At 45.2% G+C, this 12,225-nt stretch overlaps 1 protein-coding gene across 1 annotated transcript; it reads right to left on the reverse strand.

Moving 5' to 3' along the window:
• Positions 1-4,583: 4,583 nt before the first annotated feature.
• Positions 4,584-7,730, reverse strand: LOC123104226 (uncharacterized). The gene is made up of 3 exons (XM_044525990.1): positions 7,315-7,730; positions 5,051-5,294; positions 4,584-4,946 (listed from the first exon to the last, which is right to left on the reverse strand). Exons 1-3 carry the CDS (start codon positions 7,541-7,543, stop codon positions 4,943-4,945), a joined length of 477 nt encoding a protein of 158 aa, XP_044381925.1. The 5' UTR covers positions 7,544-7,730; the 3' UTR covers positions 4,584-4,942.
• Between the last annotated feature and the right edge of the window lie 4,495 nt (positions 7,731-12,225).

Below are 12,225 nucleotides of genomic sequence, written 5' to 3' on the forward strand. Positions count from 1 at the left end.
CATGCTAACACCATCTCCACTACTATTAAAAGAGTAAACATGAATTTCCCTAAAACCACCAAACTTGATGTACACAAACCAACCAACACCTTAATTATATGTTGACTCAGTGGTCTGGCATCCCATCTAATGGTTGGGATTAAATAAATCTAACAGTCCTAATTGTGTACTAACAGGTAATCACGCTTTCCTTTAGCATCTTAATAAAGATATTTCTCCACTTGTTTCTTATTACTCTGTTTTTTGCAACATAATTATATCTCTCCAATTTATGTCTCGGGCCTATTATTCCATAGTTGTTTATTGACATATATGAATTATTGCTGAATTTTTGCAGGCTCCCCTGATCACCATAGCTGCAAATGTTGGGGTTGATGGTGCTATATTTATTGTGAAGCTACTGGAACAAGATAATGTTAGTTTGGACCATAATTCCCAGTAGTATTCCGGATATGAGCGAAATGAATTTTTGAGGATAGTGCGGCATGATGTCTTCACTTATAAAAAGTTATATAGAATAGACTATCATTTCCCTATTCCATCACTGGCATTCCTCCTGCGACCAGGTCCAAGAAATACAAGCATAGATCAGAGTCAATTGCAAGAAACTACCATATTTGTGCTAGGTTTGCATAAAACCACCAAGTCGCTAATCCGTTGCAAAAAACACCGCAATTTCTCTAATCATATAGCAAAAAGCACTGATTGGGTGATTTGGTCCGTTTGATCGCTTTCTGACACGTGGGACCGAATTTTAAGGAGCTCACTTGGCAAAGAATTGACATACACACCCATGGAATCTAAAATAAAACGCAATCAACACCTAAAACAAATCCCCCTTACCCCGATCCAATCAGGATCGGCTGTTCCCGCAGGCCTTCGCTGCCGTTCTCGCAAGCCACCACCAGCCAACTGCATCGCCACCGCGGGCTAGGCCAATGCTCGCCGCCTCCTTTCTTCTAGGTGCAGAAGCGGAGCAAGCAGCGGTCGCGGCGCTCAGCAAGGGCGCAGGCAGCGGCGCGGCCACGCGTAGCTCGAGCGCTGGTAGGGGCGCGCATCACTGCATCAAGAAACGGAGCGGCATCGCGCAGCGCAGCGGCGCAAGAAGCGGGGCAGTGGCGCTCAATGCGGTAGCGCAAGCAGCGGCGCGGCGGCGCGCATCACTGGAGCGAGCAGAGGTGGGCCGCAGCGGCAGGACACGAACCGCAGGGACGAGGTGCGGCCCACCCGCCCGGCCAGCTCCGTTGCCGACCACCACAGCAGCCGTGCGACTCTCTCCATGCCCTCTGCTCCCCGGCGACGAGCCCCATGCCCGCGTGTTGCAAGCCCAAATCGGGAATATGGGGCTGATTGCATTTTCTTATTTGTTTCAGGGGTGTGCATGTTAATTTTTTGCCATGTTACCTCCTTACAATGAGGCCCCACTTGTCAGAAAGCGATCAAATGGCCCAAATCACCCGATCAGTGTTTTTTGCAATGAAATTAAAGAAATTGCGGTGTTTTTTGCAACGGATTAGCGACTTGATGGTTTTCTGCAAATCTAGCCGCAAATGTGGTAGTTTCTTGCAATTGACTCCATAGATCGAAGTAAACCGTCAGAAAACTCAGATTATCTACTTGGTCACGTAGCAACTATTCCGATGACAAGAAGCATAACGTTCCAAACACGTATCTTGAGCCTCGGCATTCAGCAGTACATAAGCATATCCTCTCATTTGTTGCTAATGAACACTTGTGGTTAATATATCTATATCAGGAGGATAGTCAAGATATTTCTATAGTACAGATATAATTTTTATATTTTCCTCAAAAGAAAAATGTAACCACATTTGAGCTTCTGAACCTCAAGGTACTTAACTCTATGGCCACTTATGATATTATAATTGCGTCCCTACTTAGTTTGACATTTGATTTCTCATACAAGGAGTTGTTAATAAGTTGCATTAACCGATGAGATGGAATGGGCTTATTTGTTTAGTACTTGATGCAATTATTCTTGTTTGGAAGTAAAAGGCTTACGTGTCATGAATTATACTCAAGGATAATTGCTGAAGTGATGACCACAGCCTCAGGGTCAGCATTTCTGATGGATGAGTACTTACCTGTGTGAGCATATATACTCAAGGACAATTCCTTTATGTTAAATAATGGCAGTTATGCTTGAATTAGCAGCAGTGCATGTTATGTAACTGTTATTTTGGTTGACCCAAATCTTGTGATGTAATAATAATTCGGAAGCAATGGAATTCACATACATGTTTGCAATGGTGAAAGTAATACACATTAACATGTCACTGCTGCATGAAAATTAAAGAGAAGTGTCGAACTTTTTTCCTATGGCTACAACACTTACTGTATACTACTCCCTCTGTAAAGAAATATAAGAGCGTTTAGATCACTACGGAGGGAGTACAACAGAGCAAAGATGAGGCAGAGGCACCAGCAATATGGGTTATGGCGTCGCTCTCCCGAGGGCAACTCGAGGGCGACCTAGGGTTCCCTCGCGCTGCCGCCTCCCCCTACCCCTCCTCCTCGCCATTGCCGGAGGCGGTCACTGGGGCCCCCGCGCGGCTGCCTGTGAGGGCGGCGGCGAGGCCTCTGGCCGCTCCCTTTCGATGGTGAGGGCCCAGATCTGAGGCAGCGGCCTCGCTGGTGCGGACGGTGCTCCTCCGGCGGCGGGGAGTGCTCGTCGGTGAGGTTGGCCGGGTCCCCTCGGCTGCGCGGGCAGCGAGGTCCCGGTGGGCGCTGGTCGTGGCGCGGGGAGGCCCCGGGCTCCCCTCGTCAGATCTGAAGCGTTCTGGTCCGCTCGTGACGCATGACCTTCGGCCGGCCTGGATCTCCGGCGCGCACGCGCCTGCTGATGCTATGGCTGGTTCGAAGGTGGTGGCAGGGTGCTTGGCCGGGGGAAACCCTTGGCCGCCGGTGGCGGTCACGGCGTCGATGGCGTACCGGACGCCATTCCCTCCTTGGTGGCGGCGCCGAGGCTCAACTTCCCCTGCCTCCCCCCTTCCCCTGCGCCCAGGTGAAAAACCCTAGCCCCGATGGCTAAGCCGCGGCGGCGCTACAACGTCGTCACCTTCTGGAAGGCGCCGACTTGGGCATGGGGATGCTGGGCATGTATGGCGAGCTTGTCTGGTTCCTGGTGGCGGCCCTTCCGGTCGTGTCTCCGATGGTGACCTCGCCCTTCCTTACCTTGTACCTGTCGTGGTGAGCGGTACTTCATCTCACACATTGATGGCGGCGGAGATCGGTGGCATGGCGCTGTGGAGGCTCGGCGTCCGATGCGCGGAGATGGACTCGCGCAGGAGGAGGTAGCTATCTGGCGTCATGGTGACGTCGATGGCAGAGTGGCCAGACAAGGTAGATGCCTCAATGTAATCTGAAGACGGACCTGTGGAAGAAGGTTGCGACGACACACGAGTGCGTCTGACCGGATTGTGCCCCAGACCCGGTATGTGGCTCGGCTGGGGCTTCCGGCTTTTGATGTTAGGTTTAGGTGAGTGGTTTGGGTAGTTGCCTAGCTAGCATCCCTTCATCATATGGATAGGAGTAGCGGCATATGTTGCCAAGATGGTGGATTCAAATATATTGTTTGTAATACGTTGTAAGGTCCTCGAGAATAATCAATAAAATGGTCGTATGCATCTCCCAAATGCAGAGGCCGGGGGCGGGGGTCATCCTCCTTTTCTAAAAAAAACAGAGCAAAGATGATGCAACTCATGTTAATGACGAGGTGAACAACCATGTCACATTTTTTTTCTTGAAATATTTGTTTGCTATGAAATGAAGGGAAATATGCTTGGAGATGGAGAGTGATGGGGTGAATAATGTCATGAGTAACCTATTAGAAGCGTGTTCTTCAAAGCACAAGGGCTCTTAGTGCAAGATTGGTGTATCAAATTTTCCCTAAAGCTATGTGTGCATTGCGCGTGCACATTTACTAGTCAGTACAAACTGATTTTTTTAAATTCAATGATTTAACTAAATGATTCACGGCGCGTTGCTGCAGAACAATTAGATTTACCAACGGAATAATTATTTGAAAACAAGGGCCTAATTTTCATGTATGTTCGAGTAGTCGGCAACAGATAACAGATAACGTTTTAGTTGTAGTGGTAAACAGATGCATGTACTCAGGAAAGGATTTTTTTTTTCAAAATAGAAGTCATATGCAAAATGCAACCCTAGTAGATCAAAGTGGACCAAATGGTGGCACACACACGCTGAAGATCCTACCTATACATGTATCATGGAATACAACTGCTGATTGTGCAACTAGATCAATAATCATGAATTAAGAGGGCATTGTGAGTAAGCAAAATATCCTGCTAGTATGGACGTTGGGGCTGATTATTGGGTTAGCGAGGAACAAAATGTCTGTCTTTCGGGAGTAAAAACTTCTTCGGCAAGCACAACACGGAGCACAGAATCTACTCTAGATGCATCGCTCCCAATGTGTTGATCGATGCTTGAAAAATGCCAATGAATAAAAATCCTACCTTACTGTACGGCAATAATAGGTAGAAGGCTTGTTCAACAGAATTTGATCAAGCATCTCGGAAAACGTACAAGCACACTAAAAATGTAATTGACAGTGATACATTTTCAACTTTGCAGCATAATGGTTCATCGTTCACAGCAGATGACATCGCTCACAGCGAACACCGAAAAACATGATGTTTCCACCTCAAGGGAAACGACATAAAGTGTGCACGCACGCCTGGTGCATCTGGTGGAAATTTGTACTGAGATAAAGCAATTTCAGGAACTCCATAACTAGTGCTATTGGTCATGTCGGGTCTCCGTATGTGCAACCCATCCCTTTCTGATAAAACCGGTGGGAATCTCCACCATGTACTTCTATGGTAAGGATCAGTAACTGTACCACTTACTTCCTACTGTCCAAAACATGTGCCCAAAAAACCTGAGCAATCCTCTGCCTCTACCTGCAAAATTTGAACAAAATTGATATCAATCAAGATTTGGAAAAACTATATTCAGAACCACTAACTAATACAGAATAATGTTAAGTTGATAGGTTTTATCATACCTTGACGACAGAGAAACGAAAAGTGCGATGAGTAAAACTGCGAACTCCAGACTTGGCTTGTATGCTTTGTTCGCTTTGTCCAGTACATCAACTATCAACAAGGCGCGTGGGTCCCCTTTGTTTGCAAAGAAACCAACTGCTATGCAGCCAGACAGCAGCGTGAGTGTACCAAGGTGCTTCCAGGAGACACGCTTACACACCTGCCACACCGTTTCCCAAAAGCTTGGCGGCTGCAAGGGAGACTCTGTATTTCAAGAATAAAAATAGTCAGGCAGATTAAGCAAGGGAACAAGGGGATAAGAAGAACAGAGGATGGGGAATAGACTTCAATTTACTGCGTCAATAGACAGTATATAAGACTATGAAGGCATCACATACCCATGTACAAGACAACGACACAAGCACCCCTTCTCCATGAGCTCAGACTATACAAGACAACGACACATGCACAGGCTCATATGGATCATGTATATGTACTGTATACATGGTATTTCTCCTTCTGTGCCCCTCTCCCGGACCTTCCCAGGCGAAATTATGCTTGTCTTCGATAAGAAACCTGCCATTACTACATCTCATGTTGCATGGGCAGCTATCCTACATGAACTCCGGAATGTGTTTCATTACATTTATGATTAAGTAAAAGGTTTAAAAGAACCAAAACATAATGGAAGCTCTTAGCCATCGTATGAAACCCAATGTGAACCGGAACTGCTAACCAAAACCATCCAATGCATGATGTCAAACATGTGCAATAAAGTCCTAATGCCAATACAAGACGCCTTGAGACAGCCTCCAACATTATTGTCATTTGTGGACTGTGATTCACAATGCATGGATCAATATTGCTTACAGCCAAATGCGTTTATGTAGCCTTTTTAGCAGCACTGCTGGACAATTATAAAGGATTATGTGCTTGCAGCCTTTAATCAGCTCACATCTGCTGACAGCTGAAATTTCCATCTGCTCAATCAAGCGCTGATTTCATTATGTCTGAACAAGTTACACTGGGTATTTCTTTGGCGGGGCTGCTCTGAAGCCCATGGTGGACATCGTTTGGTTGCCCAGGAAACCCTACACAAACCCAAGCTAGTGGGAGGTCTGGGACTTCACAATCTAAAGCTCCTAAACACTCCTCTCAGGGCTCGGAGGTGCTGGCTCTCCCGCACTTCAGACAACTGCCCATGGAGTGACTTTCACTTGTCTGTATCCGGCAACAGCAGATTTGTTTTGTGCAGGAACAAAGATCACCCTTGGCCATGGTAAGTGAATATCCTTCTGAAATGATGGATGGATAGGTGGGCGCTGGATTTAATCCTTTTTGTGAGGAAGAATGCCCTGAAAAGATAAGTGAAGAGGCGCTAACAAATGACACTTGGGCCTGACACGTCAGCTACAGAGTGCAATCGCTGCATCTTAGCTGAACCCCAAGGTTTAGGAGTTAGGACAGCTTTTCTTCGAAGTTCGAAGCCAGTGGCCAATTCTCATCTCGGTCTGCGTATGCTCTATTCCATGTCGTTACTGTGAATTTCCTGGTGCTAGGATGGTGTGGTCCTCTGACTCATCTTCAAGCCAAACTCTTCATCAGGTCTCTAGAGCTGTCTAATTTACTTTGTCGTTTACTCTGGCAAGCAATGCCAATCCTTAGTACTGGTGGACTTCAGCGGACTCAACCATCCTGGACAGACAGCGCCAGGGGCACAAATTTAACACTACTGCGATTACATGCATGTACAACCTATTGCTGGAGCTAAATAGAGGCGGTGACCAACATAAAGTCTGATATATCGCTTACAATCCAGGCTCGTAGAGCTGGGCAAGAGAGAGGTGTAACGTAATTGGCCTTTTGTAGAGGCAGAGCCTGTCTACGGCTAAGGGTAAACTGTAAATTGCAAACTGTTGTATCATACATTCATACCCCATTCTGATCTTCAGACAATGACACGCACAAGACTCGCGTGTACTGAAAAAACAAAGTGTTCGTGTGATCGTGAGCTTACTGTCGAACACTTGGTGGGCGCAACCATCAAACACGTGATGGGCGTCTGCTGCCGACTAGGCATTTCGCCGAACATCTCGGCAGCAAGGGCCGTGCTCTTCTCAGGATACCGACAATCAAACACGTGAAGGGCGTCTGCTGCCGACTACGCATTTCGCCGAACATCTCGGCAGCAAGGGCCGTATTCTTCTCCGGATACCAGCACCCGCTCCCCCCTCCCCCCTCCCTACCGTACCATATCAAGCACGCAAGGGATCAAGGGACTCACCCGGAGTTGCGGGGACCTGGCACCTCGCAGGAGGAAGAGGAGCACGGAGCGCCATGTGCGGGGCGGGAACTGGACGAAGGGCGCGATGGAGAGGCCGAGGCGGGGCTGCGAACGAGGCGACGCGCGGGCGGAGACGAGCCAGGGCGCGGGAGGAGGAGGAGGTGGAGGAGGACGACGCTCCTCGCCACGGAACCAAGCGCAGAGCGCCGGGGACGCAGCCGGTGGCCATGGCGGTCGCCTCCCAGTCGACTGCCTTCGGAGGCTCGGAGCTGGCGGGGACGTGCGTCGCGTGCCTTTCTCTTTGCCGGGGATCTGCTTCCACAGCGAGTCAGGTGGGGGGCATTCGAAATGGCAGGGCGGTTTAGATACTACGGGTACTGAAAACTGGATTTCAGAGTTCCATTCACCAGACCAGATGTGGCAGAAAAGTGCAAGTAGAGGCCGAGCTCCATAGAGCTCTTTTTTTTCAGCCAAAATACATTTTTCACACCTCAAAAAATCTGAAAAATATGTTTGTAGGCATATGTTTGTAGTATATATGTATAAAATTTTGGCTGATTTGTAGTATATGTTTGTAGTATATATGTTTCTAGTATATATGTAAAAAATACCTACAAACATACATGTAGGCATAAGTTTGTAGTATATATGTATAAAATTTCATGAACATGTACGTTCATATCTGATGCACGCAAAAAAGACAGATACACAAATTAAAATGAGCTTTTTTCTTTGTTGTATTTGGGCCAGATATTTGTCCTTTTTGTGTAGATGCAAATAATCAAATTAGTCGATGCAATTTTATACATACCTGAAGAATATGCATATGTATCTGTTGAAAAATATTTGGCATTGTTTTCAAATTTTTAACTATATTTTTATTTGCCCGCAAAAAAGAACTATATTTTTATTTTTCTTTTTGAAAAACAAGCTCCATGGAGCTCGGTCTTTGCAACACCGCACTCCCATGGAGGTGATGATTTTGCTTGACGGCCATGTACCAGGTACGGTTTATAATCTTGCTCGTTCGGACGGCTTTTTGTCCTCTTGGTCGGGGTATGCCTTCTGACTTTACGAGTGAGTATAAGTTCTGGAAACCCCGCAAAAAAGTGTAAAAGTTATGGAAAGTGATTTGGATATTTAAAGTGTCGAGCAAGATGAATTCATTTTATGGACATTTGTGCATGGCTGCCACCCTAAAATACCAAATACATTTGGAATACATCATAAGACATATTTTCGTATTATATATGTTTGATGTTTTAGATATTGATGATTCTCTATAAACTTCTTCAAAGTTTGTTTTTTGAGAAAAAAATCTATAGACCCTACATTAGGAAATGGAGGGAGTACTACAGAGGAGAGTATTGAGCATACCCTCATTTGCCAGTTTAATCGTGAGGTGTGGCGGGAGGTTAAAATGTCCATTGCTTTTCACATGAATATTGTTGGATATATGGAGCGACGGATCTAGCCCAATAAGTCAGGGCAGACCAGCACTAAAATTGTCCATTATAAATTACTTATTTGTATTTTTTAGGTGACATATAGGCGTTCCACCCTTTCCACCGTGGATATATTAGCAATTGTCTATAAAAAAACATGACAATGTTGTTGTCAAGATTAATGACATACTGTAAATTATTCATATGAGTGCGTACAAAACACGAAGCATTTGAAACTACGAAACATATAGGTATTGCACATGCACGGACCAGTAAGAGGATGAACATGTCATGCCCTCCAGCCCGGAAGGTCGAGCGGCGACGGCGGCATTAACAACTTTCTTTATGGTGTCGTCGGAGTTGTCAGTCATGATGTAGTTGAGGTAGTGGATAAAGTCGTGGAAGTAGGTGACGGAATCGAGCAGTCATGCGGAGATGCTTCCAAAAAACCATACTCTCCTTTTTCTGGTGCAGAATCTCAATGGGCATAGTTTTGAAGGCCTGGAGTGTGGTGTGGTGAGGCGAGAGACGGAGATGGAGCTGGTGTGTACCACTTCTCTTCTCATGCTCCAGTGGAATGCGAAAGAGAGTTCCTTATATGTTGGTCCCAACTCTTCTTCATATCTCAAACAGAGCTATATTTACCTCCTTCACCGTAATTCCTGAGATAAACACGTTGTTCATCTCTAAAGTGACTTTCTCTAGTCTAACATGCATATGAACCAGCCCCTCTGATGAATATATATCCTTGTAGAAAGCACGTGTCATGGATCCCATCTTGGTTAAGTCTTATGTGACTGAGCCATCGCGACGTCGTAATCTAAAAATTGTGTTCTTTTTCTTTTGCTGCCTAGCACGGAGATGAAAAAAAAAGTATTTCCATTACCTTCAATCAACCAATGAACCAATGAATGCAAGACCTTTGTGGCCACATGACCTCCTTGAGGTGGTACATCTCAACAAATTAATCAACTATCTTGGACTCCACCTTGATAGTGGCAGAGCTAGGGGACCAACCAGGGAAAACATGGTTGATTTACTGCTTATACTCTTAGAACATTCTGGAAGTTTTTTTTTGCTTCAACCGCCCCCTCAACATCAGTATTTCACTAATCCTATCTCCACTACTACTCCCTGATGAACCCAGGTGATTTGATGATATCAACCCAAGTATTAATAACGTGATCTTGACTATCAACTACATATTGGTTTTGTTTACTACATATTGATTTGGAAATATGCCCTAGAGGCAATAATATTGTATTATTGTATTTCTATTTTCACAATTAAGAGTTTATATTTCATGCCTGAAATATGTGATTCAGTGGAAAACTCATATGCATGTGTAGAAAGATAAACGGTAAAGAATAGGTTCCTAGTCTTGCCTCTAAGACTGGCTCAAGTGTTGGTGATCATGTTTTCCGGATCTTAAGATATCGTTACGTGTAACTATAGTCCTAAAACAACATTGAGAGTATGGCGTTAGAAGAACGGTCATATTGAATCGACCCAAACTTGTTTGTTATACTTTGGGATGATATCATCTAAAATCAATTGTTATAACACGGAGTGTTAACATATGTTTTGGTTCCTTAGACCATGAGAGCATCAAAGTCACTTCTTATCGTACGGTGGACTTTGGGATTGCTCAAACATCATCCATGACAGGGTAATCATAACAACAACTTGCAGGTTCATCAGAAAGTTTGACAAGGGACAGCTCGAGAGTGGGATTTGCTCCTCCGGCAATGGAGAGATATTCTTAGGGCCCTCTTAGTGTGACGTCATCAATCATCGCCTGGCTAGATACAGGTGACTATGTCATGGGAATGCCGGAACATTTCAACGAGAAAGAAGAGCAAAATCGGTAACGAGGATAACAATATAACGAGCAGGTGTATGACTCAGGAGGATATTGATGCACGTCGGGTTTTGTAAAGTATCACGAAGCAAAGGGAACATCACATGATAACCACAGGTTCACTCGAATGTCATTCATGTAATCATAGGGATCGATATGGACGTCCACGGTTTCGCTATCGGTCGTTGAACGGAGGGGTTTCGTTCATGTCTATAATTTACTGAATCTATAGGGTCACAAGCTTAAGGTAATCACGTCTGCTTAGTGTTAGTAGGACAAGGGTATCAAGGATTATTTGTGGAATTGTTTCATTAATGTTCGGTATAGTTTTGAGAGGAACCGGAAGTGTTCGGGGTCGCTGGAAGGGTTTCAAAGTTTATTGGGCAATACCGGGTATTATCGATAAATAATATATATAGGTGGAAAATGTTTCCAGAGGTGTTAAATTAATAATAAAAGGCTCTACTAATTGTTATAAGGCTTTTATATTTAATTTAATATAAATAAGCCTTAAAAGGCCAAGTGGTGGAAGGAGGATTGGGCCATATAGGCCCATGTAGGGGAGGCACCCCCTTTTGCCTTGTGTGGAGGCCGAATTGGAGAGGAGGGAGGATTCATCCTCCCCCTAGGTCGGTGCACCAAGGAGGGAAATCTTCCCTCCTTTTGTGGCGTCCCTCCCTAATTTCCCTCCACAAGGTTTTTGCACTATTGGATACACAAGTTTTGGAGTCTCCTCTAGATCCTCTAGTTAGTTCTAGTTGATCTTATTAGACCTAGACCTAGATCCTCTAATCCTCATAAATAGAAACCCAGCATAGTTCTAATATCCTCCCTCTAATTCTCAAGGATTAGCTCTAGACAATGAAGCGCTACCGGACCATGAAGATCGTACGCTTGCAACCAAGTAGAGAGGTCGTGCTTTCGGTCTTCCGTTCGAGGGTCCGTTCATGGACGGTTTGCAGGATCGTTCATCTACGGTTTGAGGAACTCCAAATACGATCCACACCAACCAGTCTACTTCTACTACTACTTGGAATCGGTAACAATCGTGTTCCAAACCGTTTATGCATCTTCATATTGTTCCTGGGTGATCGTAGGCCGATTTTTTGTTTTCTACTACGTTTCCCAACACGACATGCTTCTCATATGTTCAATGCCGCCCTTGAAACCCCAAGCCCAACAAACCGCAAACATCAACCACCCCCGGAAGCCGGCCATCCGTGTCTGTCTCCTCGGCACCATCCCCGAGTGCTCGTGTTGTTGTAAAACTTTGTTCAAGACCCCTAATAACATCTAGGGCAGATCAAGAGAAGCTCGGATGAACTTAACATGTACTGAGTTTTATAACTCTCCGGGATTTGTTTCTCCCCGTACATGCGTATCAACCTCCAAGTGCTCCCGTATAAAAACATCAATGTGATGTTACGAATATGATAAGATCTCAGTGTGCAAACTTTTATTCCAGAAAATGATGAGGCCACCAGTGCAACCTGAGCTGCTAACATTAAAGCACTTGTCATAAGCTAGAGTAGCTGCTAGTTTTTCAACCTGGACTGTATTCGAGCCACAACTACATAAATAACAGTAGGGGCATATTGCCTCACA

Source organism: Triticum aestivum, chromosome 5A (assembly GCF_018294505.1).
Source record: "Triticum aestivum cultivar Chinese Spring chromosome 5A, IWGSC CS RefSeq v2.1, whole genome shotgun sequence".
NCBI lineage: Eukaryota > Viridiplantae > Streptophyta > Magnoliopsida > Poales > Poaceae > Triticum > Triticum aestivum.